The sequence below is a fragment of the Syngnathus leptorhynchus genome, chromosome 12 (assembly GCF_054491065.1).
Source record: "Syngnathus leptorhynchus isolate UIUO chromosome 12, UIUO_Slep, whole genome shotgun sequence".
NCBI lineage: Eukaryota > Metazoa > Chordata > Actinopteri > Syngnathiformes > Syngnathidae > Syngnathus > Syngnathus leptorhynchus.
Genome location: NC_141206.1, coordinates 7,206,754 through 7,222,788, shown reverse-complemented (window position 1 = coordinate 7,222,788; position 16,035 = coordinate 7,206,754). Strand labels below are relative to the sequence as shown.

At 45.7% G+C, this 16,035-nt stretch overlaps 1 protein-coding gene and 1 non-coding gene across 6 annotated transcripts; one reads left to right on the top strand and one right to left on the bottom strand.

The window, feature by feature from the left end:
• Positions 1 to 28: 28 nt before the first annotated feature.
• On the bottom strand, positions 29 to 327 carry LOC147048153 (signal recognition particle RNA). The gene has a single exon (XR_015067845.1).
• Positions 328 to 1,237: 910 nt separating this feature from the next.
• On the top strand, positions 1,238 to 15,893 carry LOC147048152 (nipped-B-like protein B). 5 transcript variants are annotated; one of them, XM_085926072.1, is made up of 47 exons: positions 1,238 to 1,441; positions 2,405 to 2,537; positions 2,679 to 2,844; positions 2,996 to 3,096; positions 3,177 to 3,285; positions 3,356 to 3,513; positions 3,596 to 3,723; positions 3,968 to 4,055; positions 4,320 to 4,841; positions 4,955 to 6,679; positions 6,775 to 6,882; positions 7,055 to 7,156; positions 7,250 to 7,312; positions 7,486 to 7,575; positions 7,693 to 7,802; positions 7,887 to 7,973; positions 8,051 to 8,282; positions 8,355 to 8,506; positions 8,591 to 8,671; positions 8,756 to 8,856; positions 8,917 to 9,040; positions 9,116 to 9,198; positions 9,273 to 9,405; positions 9,499 to 9,642; positions 9,847 to 9,933; positions 10,023 to 10,222; positions 10,294 to 10,396; positions 10,613 to 10,711; positions 10,782 to 10,928; positions 11,043 to 11,177; positions 11,258 to 11,356; positions 11,432 to 11,485; positions 11,562 to 11,670; positions 11,771 to 11,907; positions 11,987 to 12,127; positions 12,207 to 12,300; positions 12,432 to 12,586; positions 12,652 to 12,742; positions 12,824 to 12,997; positions 13,066 to 13,256; positions 13,433 to 13,540; positions 13,615 to 13,815; positions 13,886 to 14,032; positions 14,169 to 14,518; positions 14,647 to 14,821; positions 14,941 to 15,129; positions 15,217 to 15,893. In XM_085926072.1, exons 2-47 carry the CDS (start codon positions 2,474 to 2,476, stop codon positions 15,574 to 15,576), a joined length of 8,217 nt encoding a protein of 2,738 aa, XP_085782198.1. In that variant the 5' UTR covers positions 1,238 to 1,441; positions 2,405 to 2,473; the 3' UTR covers positions 15,577 to 15,893. The 5 variants fall into 5 exon arrangements, with proteins under 5 accessions (XP_085782198.1, XP_085782197.1, XP_085782196.1 ...); XM_085926071.1 differs by having other exon boundaries at positions 7,055 to 7,183; positions 15,220 to 15,893; XM_085926070.1 differs by having other exon boundaries at positions 7,055 to 7,183.
• The last annotated feature ends 142 nt before the right edge of the window (positions 15,894 to 16,035 follow it).

Here is a 16,035-nt window from a genome sequence, read left to right as displayed (position 1 = left end):
AGAAATACCCAGTGTGAATTTGTTCAAAAGGAAGCTGGGTCCCGCTTTATTGCTCAGGCTGCACTACAGCGTCTATTCACAGGCGCGATCCCACTACTGAGCGGCACGGGGGCTTTGACCTGCTCCGTTTCCGACCTGGGCCGGTGCACCCCTCCTTAGACGACCTGGTGGTCCCGAGCTCCCTCAGGAGCACCATATCGATACCGAGCTTAGTGCGGACACCCGATCGACATAGTCCGATGCAGCTCAGAACTCCTGAGCTCAAACGATCCGCCAGCCTCAGCCTCCCGGTAGCTTGGATTACAGGCGCGCGCCACCGCACCCGGCGAGAAACACACATGCTCATTGGAGTTTTGTCTTTTACTAACGTGACGTAGTTTAGTGACGTATACACCCGGAAGTACTCAGCAGCCCCGTCGTGTGGTAACTAAAGGGAAAAACATGTGCGATGATAGTAATACGTATATGAATGACATGATAAATGTCATGGGAAGAAAAGAAAAAACATCCTCGTTCCTTCAGTTTCTTATTCAATTGTGAAAGGAATACAGAATTAGATTGACACGTAATAATTTAATTGACAGGTAACCAGAAATATTATTTGTATGATACATATCTACACTATGTTACGGTATTAAATTGAAATGGTGCGTCTCAAACATGATTTTAATTATGGATGCATTTTAGTTCCTCTCTTTCAAGCATCTTGCTCTCACGGAAAAATTCCTCTTTGTTCTTATCTATATGCATTGAATACACAAATGTTTACAATCGTAACTTGACTTCCAATAATTTCCCAGTTCATTCGTGCATTAAATATAAACTATTAGAAAAATATAATCCCTTCCTTGTTCCAATTCATTTCACGGATGAATCACCAGTTATTTACGAAAATCCCATTTTATTTTTGGAAGTCTTTTCCCAATCCCCTGCTTGTTAGTCGACTGCTTTTGTTGGGGGGAAAACAAAGTTTCTTGTTTTAATGAGCCTGATTCTTTTGCAGAATTTCGTTATTGGTGTCTTTTCTTGTCAGTCTTTATCTGTATTGCTAGTCTTTCTGTCAGGCTGTCGTCCCTGGTGTGTCTCCAAGTGGCGGCGGTGGTGGATGAGAGTGGGGGTTTCCGTGGGTCCCCCTGATCCACCACCCCTCCCGGTCCCGGAGGAACTGTTCGGACGGCGGGACGGAGAGGGAGCTAGAGTCTCCTCTCTCCAGCTGCCATCCGACTGCTGCTGCTCCTCCCCCTCCGCCACCACCACCTCCTCCTCCTCCAACGGAGCCACTTCTTTCTCATCACATCCCGAGATAAATAGGAGCGGATTTAAATCTTTTCACATACAAGGGCTCCATCGCCACCCCGTGGAGGCCGCCTCATCGTGTACACCAGGCGGCCCTTTGGACGGTCGCTCTCCGACGCAGCTAGACGGGAGAAGCTCCCGGACGGTGATTTTGTGCTTTTGTACCCCCTTCAACGTTTCCTCCCTAGTGGTCGGGTCGGGGTTACGCTTCCTCCTCTGGCGAGATACGCCAGGTTTTGTGAGGAGGTGGAGATGCGACGTTGAAAGGCCACTGCCGAGCAAGCGAGGTGAAAACCCCGAGACACCCACCCGAGCCTGGCCGAGAATTGCAGGGCTAAAGCGGCTAGCTGGTTCCGATCCGGTGCCCGGGGGGGGATGCAACTTACGGGCTAGACCTAGCCAGCTAGCCCAAGCTACAGCTCCAGGATGTTGCTAGTCGGCTAAGCGACTTACTTTTTCGGGCACCGCTTATATTATACGTCCACTACGACATTTTAAGTCACAATAAACAACTCGTTACGCACTGTCAAGCGGCGTTAAGGTGAGATACTGTCGCCATTGTGGGCTCGGAGCGTCCCCCGGTTAAAGCCTCAGTGTGACGGCGTAACAAAAGACAGGAATTGAGACATGGTTTGGTGGATTGGCCATCCTTTCTTGTTTTGTTGTTAGCACGGACATGCTAAGCTAACTCGAGACACTGAGGTAAAATTCTTCACTTATCGCTTATTACCGTATTATACGCGCTACCAGGTTCCTCTAAGTTTATATTTTGTGGAAGGCTACTCAGTGGAGCTTACAGAAGGATGAAAACGCTTATGATAGCAGCACCTTCTGGGCCAGATATCCAAGTTACCAAGCAGGCTAGCTTGGAAGGCCCTCATACACTGTTACACGTAGAAATAACACAAACTAGTAATAATCATTGTTATTACACTCTAATAACACAGGGTATTTCTGAAGTCACTATGTACACTTGTCTTTTATCAGCCCACGTTTCAATTTAGAATACATGTGTACCACCAGTCCATAATTTTTACATTTATGATTGATTGTCGTCTTCTTAAAAAAAATCCTCTAAAATATCAATGCTCTTTTTTTTCCACTCTAGCATTTTGGAGATGTGAGGAACGGGAAGCCCCTTGGTGATATCGAGCAGCATTTTGACTTCATCTTCAGTATGAATGGTGATATGCCTCATGTTCCCATCACTACTCTCGCCGGAATTGCAAGCCTCACGGACCGTAAGTGCGCTTCTGGCTCTTTCCAAAGTGACATTTAATAAGCATTTGTGGTCTTTTTTTTTTTCAAAAATAATTTTCTACGCTACCGTTCAAAGTTTTGTCATCTCACCCCGGCCGGCTCCCCTTCCCTCACCTACATAGTGTTGAACCAACTTCCACTACCCTCACCTCTCCCTGCCACCACTGCCAAGAGTCTGCTCTACAATGGACGAATCTCCGAAGAGGTCAACAGCCTGTTGGTGTGCCGCGACGACAACCTGGTAACTCAGCTGGCGCACGGCCTCAACCAGGTGTCCACGGAACACATGTGAGTATCTGGTATTACTGTTTTGTGGAGGGGATGACTAGGATGAACATGTGGGTAAAAAGCAGAACACAATTTGTTCCCTGGTCAGAAATCACAATTGTAGACCATCTGCATTGTGTGACCGTCGTCTTCCTCTTTGTGTACTTTACAGAGAGCTGAAGGACAACTTGGGGAACGATGAACCCGAGGGTGACATGCCTGTGCTCCTACAAGCTCTGCTGTCCAGAAACCCCAAAATATTTCGGGACAAAAGTATGACGTCTTAGATAAATCGAACACTATTTTGTTAATTTTATTTTTGTGAGCTATTGTCGCTATTCTATTTCTCTCAGGTGTAATCCAGCAACCAGCAGTACAACAGTATAAGATTTCTCCAAACCAGGTGCACAGGAGTCCAGCACCAAATTATCAGCAGTCTCCAGTCACTCAGCGGACTTCTGGGTAAGAAAACAAAATAGCGGATCTGCCACAATGTCTTTGGAACTTAAAATGACCTTATTTGACTTCACAGATGCTTCAGCTCGCCACAGTCTGGGTCCGGAGCGCGGTTCATATCACAGCAGCAGCATTCAAACAGCCCCATCCCCAGTCCCTACACTCCTCAAAGTCCTGCTGATTACATGCAATACAGTCCTCCCAGTTACTCTCAACACCAGCAGACACAACAAGGTGCTGCCCCCTTCCTCCATAAAAATCGACACAATGGTTCAATCACTAACTAGCAATCACTCAAATTTACTTTATGTTTCAGTTGGCGGTAATCTTAGGAATCTTCACCACAAGGTGTCAGGACAGCTTTCGAGCAACACATCCAATCATCATGCCAAAGCAGGCTCGGATGACGACTATGTCAACATTGCGCACAGACTTGGGAATGAGGTATAGAAAAAAAATGGAGAACAATTAATTAATGAGAGAGTATAAAGGCCAGCTTGAAAGAAAATTACTCGACGAGGTTACGGGAATCAAAGTAGTGTTTTTAGACAAAATTGTGTATTTTTTTTTTCATTTGAATTGAAGTTTCTTGTAGTTAACAAATAATTGAATCGTACCATTTTTGAGGCCTTTAATACTTTTCTTGACATCAATGCTGAAACACATGAACCGTTTTGAATTTTGACAGGAAAATGAGCACTCCATGATGGCCGCCTTGTTTCCTGTCAAGTCACCGCAATCTGTGTGTTCCCCGGATGAGAACGAACCATCTAAATGTACGTTGCCCTAGAAACCATCAAAGTAGACGAAATACCGAGAAACCTTTGACATCGCAACACACTGCTTGATCTCCCAATAAATACATTATTATTGTTTAGTTATTATTTGTCTTCATTCTGGATTAAATGAATCATATTTATGAAGTAATATGTAATATATGCAACTGTCATTCAATTGGACAAATAAATGAAGTCAATCCAATAATAAGGGATATTTTTCCAGAATTTCCACCTTTCCATTATTTTCTTGTGTATCAATAGGGTCCAGATCTCTGCTCATTATGCAGTCGCCTCCTTCCGACGTCCCTCCCAGCATGGCTCCCAACATGCTGCTCTCCTCCGCGGAACGAAAGAAGAAGCAGAAGCAAAGGAGCAAGGCGGCCGATGAGCACCTGGAGAAAAATGCCTTGTATGACATAGTGAGCACCCCCGTGAAAGACTCTGCCAGGCTGACGTTAAAGCTGTCCAGAGTGAAGAACGTCCACAAAGAACAATACGAAGTGTATTCTCCCAGGAAGGACGCGGCGCCGCAAGCGTGCCTGACGAACAGTAAAAACACCATCCTGAACTCTAACCAGGACTCGCCGTGCAAATTTGCCGCCGAGGAGTCGCCAAACTGTCAACAGGTTCCGTTTCAACCAAACGAGACCACCGCTGCCGTCTCAGCGGTGGTGCTTCTGGATGACGCCGAGGCCGACATTGAGGCTTTGGCGGAGATTGAGAGGACCGAGCGCGAATCTGGCAGCGAGAGAGAGCGATGGTCCAAAGAGGTCCAGGATAAAGGTATCCGAATATTTCCCCGCCATTGACGCCTATCGACGTCATTTTAACCGGTGGGCAACTTTAGAATTTGCATTCTATGTCTTCATTTGATATCCTACGTTGTCATTTTGCAGATAAACCGCTGAAAAAACGCAAGCAAGACTCGTACCCTCAGGAACCGGGAGTGGACCTGAGTGACGGTTTCCCTGTACAAGGCGGCAACCAGATAACACCCAAGAAGAAGAACGCGGCCAGCAACGGTTCCGGTCGTCCCGCTCTGATGGTCAGCATTGATCTGCAGCAGGCCGGCCGAGGATTACGGCAGCCCATCGTAGTGCTCGAGGCCAAGCAGGTCCTGGGTTCCGATTCCGAGACGGAAGCGGAGAAAGATAATACCTGCCAACTGACTGTTACCAAACAGCACGTCGACGATTCCGCAAAGTCTGACTCGGATATCCGTCTGAAGGAGAAGAAGGAAAGCCTACGGGAATCCAAACACAGAGCCGACGGATGGCGCGGAGACTCGCCGAGGCCGAAGCAGAATCGAGACCCGGAGTTTCGGCACAGGGAGGAAAAGAACGACAACGGTCACTGTCAACCGGAGGCCCTGAAAACTTCCAGCAAGGCAGAACGGAACGCCGATTGTTATAACGAAGACAAAGCAAGGGAGAAGAAGAGGACGAAAGATCACGACACGGAAAAAGTTTGGAGTCGGGAAAAAGAGAGGGACCAAGACCCGGATGTGGGGAAAGAAAAAGAGATAGACAGGAATAAGATAAGAGATAAAATCAAAATTCGACAGAAGGATACAGACAGGAATAGGGATAAAGACAAGGAGGTGGATGGGGAAAGAGTCCGAGACCGGGAGAAGGAGAAGGAGAGAGACGTCGACAGAGTGAGAGATTGTGAAAAAGATCGAGGCAAGGAGAAGGATCAAGGTAAAGATCGCGCAAAGGAAAAGGACAGAATTAGAGAGAAAGTTCGATCTAAGGAGAAAGAGCAGGACAAGCAGCTGGACAGGGATGAAACTCGATTAAAGGAGAAAGAGCGAGATAAGGACCAAGATCGGCAGAAAGATCGGTTAAAAGAGCGAAATAAGGAGGCGGATAAGGAGAAAAATCGATTCAGGGAGAAGGAGCAAGATAAGGAGAGGGATCGATTCAAACAGGAGAAAGATCGATTTAAGGAGAAAGAGCGAAATAAAGAGCTGGATAGGGAGAAAGACCAACTAAGGGATAAAGACAAAACTCTGGAGAAGGAGCGAAATAGGGAGAAAGCCCGGGAAAGAGTGACGGGAGAAAGTAAAGAAAGAGTCAGGGAGGACAAGGCCAGGAAACACAAAGCGTCCATGGGTAACAGCAACAAACACGAGCAGTCTCCAGATGGGACGGGCAAACAGGACAAGGAGCACAAAATCAGGCAAGATGGCAGCAGACACCTCAGTGACCTCAGCGCTCGTGAAAGGACAGACAAATCCAGTTTTTTGATCCCGCAAAATAAGAAAGAAAGGAAAGGCGGCGATGAAAGTAAAGAAGCCTCCCTGGTGAAAAAAAACAGCGATTTTGAATTTCCTTCATACTTGCTCGGGGGAAACTCGGGAGCGCTCAAGAACTTTGTGATACCCAAAGTGAAACGGGACACCGTGGAGAAGTGTCCCCCTGTTTCGGGCGACTCGGTCGATGTCTGGAAAGAACCTCGCGTTGTACTGGAGAGGAAATCGCTGGTCGAAAACCTCAGCAAAGGCCCGAAACCCGTTGTGAAAGTGAAAAGGCTGAATGTTGATGACATACAAAGCATCAAGAAGGAACTCAAGGAACCGGACAAGTCGTGGAATTGCTCTTCTAGTCACAAATCGAAAGGTAACGATGGGCAGGAATTTTTTTGGAGGACAACACGGAATGAGCTACCGTTTGCGGGCTTGGCTACAGTTTTTGTTTTGTTTTTTGTCGTACAGATGTCAAGCGGCGGCACAGTATGATTAGTAAATCCCCAAAGTATACCGAATGCTCCGATGAAGAGAAGGAAGCAAGAGATGTTGACAACGACAACTCGGAGGATGAAGGTAATCCACCAAAACTCATTGCAGCTCTGCTTACCTTTTAGCTCGTGTTTCACTGGAAATAAATGGAAAGCCCTCACTGGAAAATTCAACCATATAGTTTCTTCAGTTAGTGAAGAAAGAAAAAACAAGTATTATTGTTGTATCGAACACGATTGTCTCTGCTGGGTTTTAGTGATGAAAAAAAAGCGAAGGAAAGATCAAAACAAGTCGTGGAAGCGCGAGTCCAAAAAAGGTCGCCAGCGGCAACAGGATCAGAGCTCAGGGGAAAGCGACGGTGGGGCACCGCCAAATTTAAGTGACGGTGAGTCACTCAAAATGTTCTGTTTGTGTGTTCATTTTTGATGCTCAATGTGTTCTTTTTGTTCAGTGGCCAGAAAATTGAAGAAAAAACATAAAGAGAGAAAGGCGTACGAAAAGATGCGACCTGAGGGTTAGTATTTTTTTTTAAACATTTTTCTATTTCATTTTAGAACTGCTATTATTATTATTATTATTACTGATCAATTAACCCTAACCCTTAGCATTCCTAAATAAATAGTGCATCCTGGTGAAAATGTATTACACAACCGCCCAAAGTGCAGTTGTCTAACTTTTATGCCGCAGATTTGATAGACACGTCCACATTCAAGAGATTCGCCGCCAGTGTGGACAACATCTTGGAGAGTCTTGAGGATGTGGACCTAACTGGCGCAGGTAAACAAGGCTGACAAAAAAAAAAAAAAAATGTACACCCCAAAAAAAAACTCCGCCGCTCATTTGAGAACCACACCAACATTTTTGTGCACCTCAAGCTACGATCTTCTTTCTCAGGTGACGACGGCGATGATGAAATACCACAGGAGTTGCTTCTCGGAAAGCACCAGTTGAGCGAGTTATGCAGCGATTCAGCCAAGATAAAAGAGATGGGCATCTTTCATAAAGTAGGTGCATTTTCCTCTTTGCGATCCTTTTCACTTGAAATGTAAGAAAACAACACGCGATTTGTATTTGCTTCTCGTCTCCAGTGTTCATCTCAGAAATTGGTGAAATTCATGAACGTCCTGGAGAAGAACATTCAAGATAGTGTCAAACTGTCTACGTTGATGAACCATGTAAGTTCTTTTTCTGATTTCATTAGTAAGCAGTTTTTGGTCACATTTTGGTCAAATTCCACTTTGTCGTACGGAAGGGTAACGACTCCATGGACGAGGAGCGGCTGTGGCGCGACCTCATCTTGGAGCGGGTGTCCAAGTCGGCCGACGCCTGCTTGACGGCGCTCAACATCATGACCTCGCCGCGCGTGCCCAAGGTGGTTTTCATCGAAGACGTCATCGAGCGGGTGTTGCAGTACACCAAGTACCACATGCAGAACTCCTTGTACCCCCAGTACGACCCCACCTACCGATTGGATTCCCACGGAGGTAAGCAAATCCTCAATTTGGCTCTTTTCACAAAAAGGTGCTTTATGATGGATTTGTACTTTCTTACCTAAGGTGGCGGGCATAATTCCAAAGGCAAGAAAGTCAAAAGCTCCAGCCATAAGCAAAAGACGGTGCTCCAGCTCTACGGCAAAGTGTGTGACATCATCAGCAACCTTTCGGAGCTGGTGGAGATCCAGCTGCTGACCGACAACACCATTCTACAGGTGAGACTCTTCAGATGGGCTGGTTTTTCTTAAAAGACATCAAAAGTGTCCAATTTTCAGTCTGGTTATTGTTGCCCAATGTAGGTGTCCACCTTGGGTATCACGCCGTTTTTCGTGGAGAACGTCAGCGAGCTGCAGTTGTGTGCCATCACTTTGGTGACGGCGGTAAGTGTGACCTTTTATCGTCACCATTTCAAAGTCATTTTCCATCAAATGTCCCTTTTTTTTGTTTTTTTTGCTCCTCTGCAGGTGTTCTCCCGCTACAGAAAGCACAGGCAGCTCATTCTTGAAGAGATCTTCAACTCTATGGCCAGGCTGCCGTCCAGTAAACGCAACTTGAGAAACTTCAGGTAAACCACAGGAGATTGGAGTGATGGGGCTCCCCTCCTCTAAATGACTCCTTCTGACAGATTAAACAGCAGCGATGGAAGCAGCAAGCATATCCAGATGGTCACCGCCTTGGTTCTTCAGCTCATCCAGTGCGTGGTACAGCTGCCCTCCTCAAAAGACGGAGACGAGGAACACAATAAGAAGGCAAGCAGCGCAAAGCATCTTGTCATTTAATCCAAATATTCCTAATTGTACTCACCGCCTGTTTGCTTTTTACAGGTGGACAAAGACGTCCTCATCACAAATTCCTACGAGACTGCCATGAGGACCGCTCAGAACTTCTTGTCAGTGTTTCTCAAGAAGTAAGTCCATGTTATATACAAATGTAAATTAGATGTTGAGTATCAAGATAAGAATTTATGCTCTGTTGTCTCAGGTGTGGCAGTAAGCAGGGCGAGGACGACTTCAGGCCTCTCTTTGAAAACTTTGTCCATGACCTCCTGTCCACTGTCAACAAACCCGAGTGGCCCGCTGCCGAACTGCTGCTCAGTTTGTTGGGTCGCCTCTTGGTAAGCAATGAGATTTGAATCACACTTTTTGGAGAAAACGGTCTGTAATGTTGATTTTTTTTTTTTTTTTTTGTGTGTGTTATCATCCTCCAGGTTCACCAGTTTAGTAACAAGCAGACAGAGATGGCGTTACGAGTGGCGTCGCTGGATTACCTTGGCACTGTCGCCTCTCGTCTGCGTAAAGATGCCGTCAGTAGCAAGGTGGACCAAAAGGCCATTGACCGCATCCTTAAAGAGGTACTTCAAAAAAAAAAAAAAAAGTCCTGTAGCTCTATAGTTGTGTTAAATTGAATAAAAAAAATAAAAAAATGACATCAGACGTTATAAATGTAAAAGGTTTGTGGCTACAAAAAAAAAAATCTAATCATAAATGTTAATTGTATACATTTGAAATTTTGACTGGCTTTGTTGGTAAACAGTCTCTAATCATCATCTTTGCAGTTTCCCGGGAACGACGAGACGCATCAACTCCAGAGGGCCCTGTTGTGCTACATAGAGGAGAGCAGTGAAATCGATCCCGCACTCATTGTGAGCGTGTTTAATTTCTCTCGTTAATCGTCGGCGCTCAGCTCGTAAAAGCGGATGCTCACCGCTGGCGCTGCGCCTCCTCCCCACAGTTTGCCAGGAATTTCTACATCGCCCAGTGGTACAGGGACATCACCAGCGAGGCAGACAAGGCAATGAAGTCGCACGATGACGACGACGACCCAAAAGCTTTATTTGCCATCAACGACGTCGACTCCGCCGAGGAGATTGTGCAGCGGGCCGAATTGCGGAAAAAGTTATTGCGCAAGATTATCAGAAACTCTCACACCAGGTTAAAAGAATCAAAAGATTTTCGAGTTCACTCATCTTTTCCTTGATTAAACCTTCTCATTTTTATTTCAGGATCAGCTCGGACACAATTGACTACAGGGACTCTTGTTTGATTGTCCAATACCTCGCCTCTATGAGGCCGTTCTCACAGAGTTTTGACATTTATTTATCACAGGTAAATGTCGGTTGTAGCATAAAAATAGCAGCAATATTTTAATGTCGCCTCACATCACGAGCCCCGCCCCCATTTTGAGTCTTCTCGAGACATGCATTGTATACTAGACTAAGTCTGAACATAGTGTTACTTTACCATGTGTTTGAATTTTAATTTCTTTGAATGTACACAGAAAATTTGAACTGTCAAGATAAAAGTGATGCGACTTTCTTATAGATCCTGAGAGTGCTCGGTGAGAGCGCCATCGCAGTCAGAACTAAAGCCATGAAGTGTTTGTCTGAGGTTGTGGCGGTGGACCCGAGTATTCTCGCAAGGGTGAGACACTCACATATTATTAAATCTACTTTCTCAAGAATTGACACATTTTCATTTTTTTGTCCTTCAGCCCGACATGCAGCGTGGGGTTCACGGCCGCCTCATGGACAACTCCACCAGCGTGCGCGAGGCCGCCGTGGAGCTCGTCGGACGCTTTGTGCTCAGTCGCCCCGAGCTCATCGAGCAATACTACGACATGCTCATCGAGAGGATTTTGGTAATTCATCTACTGACGGCATTCCAAACATAAATTTGACACCCGTGTGCTACCTAATTTAATTTAAGATATGTTCACAATTTAACCTTTAATCTCACATTTCATCCACAATAGGACACGGGCATCAGCGTGAGGAAGAGAGTCATCAAGATCCTGAGGGATATTTGTCTGGAGCTGCCGGACTTCCACAAAATCACCGAGATGTGCGTCAAGATGATCCGAAGGGTCAACGACGAGGAAGGGATTAAGGTTTGTTTGAGTCAAAACAAGTCTCTCAGAAGATTTATTTGATTTACCTCTATTTACATGAGATGATTTGGTCCTTGCAGAAACTGGTGAATGAGACCTTCCAGAAAATCTGGTTCACACCAACACCCAGTCATGACAAAGACGCCATGATCAGAAAAATCTTGAACATCACCGACGTGGTGTGTAGTTGATTTACGAGCAGAACTTTTATTTTGATTCAAATGTGTGATCTCGTATTTCCTCTTTCACCGCAGGTACTCGCGTGTAAAGATACCGGCTACGATTGGTTTGAGCAGCTTCTCCAGAATGTAAGCTCTATTGGATGTGATTATCCATACCTGTGATTTATGCTAAATTATTTGTCTTCTGCCATTCCCCCCCCAGCTGCTTAAATCAGAAGAAGCCGCTTCTTACAAACCAGCTAAGAAGGCCTGCAGTCAACTGGTGGACAATCTAGTGGAGCACATAGTGAAATATGAAGAGTCCATTGCAGGTGAATAGAGAAATGGATTTGTTTTTGTGCTTTAAAAAAAAAAAAGGGAGTTACCAAGCAATTTCATATTATCAATGTGTCTGTATTGTGTGTGTTTCAGAGTGTGAGGACAAAGGCGTTGACTCGGGTCGCCTGGTGGCGTGCGTCACCACGTTGTACTTATTCAGCAAGATCCGACCGCAGCTGATGGTCAAACACGCCATGACCATGCAGCCCCACCTGAACACTAAAGGCAACGTAAGGACCAACTGCTGATTTCTTGTACCACAGCGCCATCTACTGGCGTTAATAACACAGTGCCTCCATCCTGTTGCAGAATCAGAATGACTTGATGTTGATTTGCAACGTGGCCAAGATCCTGGAGCTGGTCGTGCCTCTGATGGACAATCCCAGCGAGAATTTCCTCACTACCATCGAAGAAGACCTCATGAAGTTGATTATCAAATACGGAATGATGGTTTGTTTCATATTGCGACATCGGCGCTGCGTCCGAAGCTGGTGGTAATGTCAATCGTTGTTGTTTGTCTTCTTCTCAGGTCGTGCAGCATGGCGTAAGCTGTCTCGGTGCTGTGGTAAACAAGGTCACACACAACTACAAGTTTGTTTGGGCTTGTTTCAATCGTTTCTACGGTAAGTCCATTTTCCCTTTTACTTTGGCCACCACGCTCCTTCATCCCTTGATGGGACGCTTCAGTTTGAAAACTCAGGCCTTGATGTTAGATAAAAAATACAAATCAGCTTTTTCCTTCCCCTAATCGTAGGCGCCTTGGCCAAACTCAAGACCCAGCACCAGGAGGATCCCGACAGTCCCACCTTGGTGACGAATAAGCCCACGCTGCTGCGCTCGCTATTCACGGTCGGTGCTTTGTGTCGACATTTTGATTTCGACCAAGAGGAGTTCAAGGGTACCAATAAGGTAGGATTTACCACGCTGATTATTTAATACTAATCATTAACTTTTCCAACTCTTATCTTTTCTAGCTCCTCATTAAGGACAAAGTCTTGGAAGTTCTTTTGTATTTTACCTCACACAAAGATGAAGTGGTCCAAGTCAAGGCCTTGATCGGTTTAGGTATGTCAGCGCATTTTAACACACGACTGCATCTTCTATTTGTTTTCCCCTCAACATTTACATGATGTCTGTTACTCGAAGGCTTCCAGTTCATCATGCACCCGGAGCTAATGTTCGCGCAGGACGTGAAGATTCTCTACAACAACATTCTGTCCGACGAGCACAGTCTGGTCAGTTTGAAGGTCCAGGTGCTTAAAAACATGCAGACGTATCTACAGGAGGAGGACTCGAGGATGCTGGAAGCCGACCGTGACTGTGAGTTCAAGGCTCGATCCTTCGCGCGTCCGTCGCCTTATCGTGTGTTTGTTTTTTTGTTGACTCAGGGAAGGAGAAGGCCAAACAGGAAGATCTGAAAGAGATGGGCGACATCTCGTCGGGTATGAGCAGCTCCATCATTCAGATCTACCTGAAGCAAGTATTGGACTCCTTCCTGCACGCGCAGTCCACAGTCCGCCACTTTGCTCTCAGCGTTATCACGTTGACCCTCAGTCAGGGCCTCATCCACCCCGTGCAGGTACTATTTTTTTTTTCTTCTTCTCAAACATAACCTGCTTCTAATGGCAGAAAATCCTGCCTATTAACAAATTTCTATATTATGGTTCAAAATGTTAAATAAAATAAAAAATCCCTAGTCTTATAAAAACAACAACAATTTTTTTCTATATAACAACATTTTTTTTTTCTTTTTAGTGCGTTCCCTACTTAATTGCCATGGGAACTGATCCAGAGCCAACCATGAAGAACAAGGCTGATCAACAACTGGTGGATATTGACAAGAAGTATTCAGGCTTTATTCATGTAAGTGTGCTCACAAAGAACTCCATACTCGATTAGCTCTCCCTTGATTATCTGCGGGTTTTATGAACTGACAGATGAAAGCCGTAGCAGGGCTGAAGTTGTCCTATCAGATCCAGCGGGCCATCGCCGGATCCAAAGACGCCATCATCCGAGGCTTCCGTCACCAGGACACCGACACGGCCCTCTGCGCTCATCTGTACACTTTGGTCCGGGGAAACCGCCAACATCGGCGAGCCTTCCTCATTTCTTTGCTCAACATGTTTGACGACAGCTCCGTAAGTCGAAGATAGTCACCGGAATGCTAGTCGGGTTATTGATCAATGGATGAATCTTTGCTTTCTTCAGAGAGCCGAAGTGAACTTGCTGCTATTCGTGGCGGACAACTTGGCTTACTTCCCATACCAGACGCAGGAAGAGCCTCTTTTCATCATGCATCACGTGGACATCACTTTGTCTGTTTCTGGCAGCAACCTTCTGCAGTCTTTTAAAGAGGTGAGAAGAGTTTGCCCAGTTCCACGTGCAGTATCAATTTTGTCTATTATAATAATTAAAAAAAATTAAAAATCTGATCATTCAATTTATTGCTTCACGGGTAAAACGTTTTATCCCTACTTTGCTCCCTGTGTAGTCTTTAAGAAAAGGACCAATTCCAAGGCCGAAGAAAATAAAGAAGAAGAAAAAGAAGGAGAAGAAGGCCAAGCCTCGGAAGATGCGAGACAGCTCTGACGACAGCGAGGAGAGCAGCAGCCAATCCAGTAGCAGCAGCAGCAGTAGTAGCAGCAGCAGCAGCAGCAGTGAGGAGGAGGTGGAAAAGCTCCACACGCAATCTGACTCCGACATGGATGACGAGGATGTGGTGATGGCCCGCCTACCCGAGGACCAGAAGCCTCTGTTGGACTTTTCCCTGGCTTCGCAGGGAATCCTACTGCTGCTCATGCTCAAACAACACCTCAAGAATTTATACGGCTTCTCAGACAGGTAGGCCAGGACTGGAATATTCCACGAAACCTTATGTGGTTGGATTTAAATCCAAATATATAGAGAGATGGAAAGTCTTTTGAGTGTCAGTACTCCAGTTCGAGAAACATTTTGCTTTTATCTGACAGCAAAATCCAGAAATACTCACCAACGGAATCGGCCAAGGTGTACGACAAGACGGTGAACAGGAAATCCAAGGTGCACTTCAATCCTCGCCAAACTCTGGAATTCCTGAAGATCGGTCTATCCAGCTCCGACATCAGCTACGAGACCAGGAAGTCTATCGTCAAACAGTATTTACACGTAAGATCTCTGTTTCCGAGAACTCATTATCTCCTTTCGGTTCATTAAATCAACGTTTTGGAGATTATTTCAGGGGCTAGTTATGAAATCATTTGCCTGACCTTTTATTTTCATCATAGTTCAAAGTGCTAATGGACCACCTGGACCGCGAGGAAGATGAAGAGGAGGGCGAGGCCAGCGCCAACGCCAGAAACAAAGCAATTACCTCGTTGCTCCAGGGCCCCAAATACCGAAACCACAACCACAACAATCACAGGGCGCAGGTCGAGTCCGAGGATGAGGAGAGCGAGGATGAAGATCCTCCGGCGGTAAGGAAACATCTTCGATCTTTTACAACATCCCTTTATTGTCTCTATAAAGCCAAACAGCGTCTGAGAGCTTCTTTTTACCCACAGCAGAAGTCACGACGAGGCGACGACTCTGCCGAGGACTACGGCCACATGAACGAAAGCGTGGACGTGACGGACGTGGTGGCCATCTGCTGTCCCAAATACAAAGATAGGCCGCAGATCGCCAGGGTGGTGCAGAAGACCAAAAGTGGCTACAGCGTACACTGGATGTCCGGCACTTACTCGGGGCCCTGGGTTGTGGCCAAGAAACGGGACGGTCGCAAAAAGGTGCCTTGGTTGGACAATATTAAGGAGTCGGACATTATTTATAAGAAAATCTCCTTAACAAGCGGACAAAAGCTGACTAACAAAGTGGCACAGACGTTACGAGCACTATACGCCGCCAAGGACGGGACTAAACATTAGACAATACTCTGGCAGCCCAGCACCACATGGATCCAGTATGTTACAGAAATGTTCAAAGCTCTTTCTATTTAAGGACCTCATAGACCAAGTTGAAGTTAACGCACCAGGAACAACTGTTTCGAAAAAAAAAAACATTGGGTGGGAGCTCCTTCGCTGTTGTGCAGCAACCCGGTTCGTTTTTACTCCCACTTGACTGTATTATAGTTGAACTAAAAAAAATATGTTTATATCTGAAAATAATTCTGTAAAAAGAAGAAAAAAAGAAAGTGAATGTTGGAAATTAGTGTATTGACGTTCTTAATAAAGTGTTTTTGGACTTTAAATGAGCAGCAAGCCTTTTTGTTTCGTAGTTAATTTGTGTGTTTCTTTTCCTTTTTGCTTGCAGCATTTGTGCGTTTGCAGCGCCTTTTCCTGTCGGCCAACGCATGTTGGACCCCCTCGACCGCCGTAGAAGTTTTT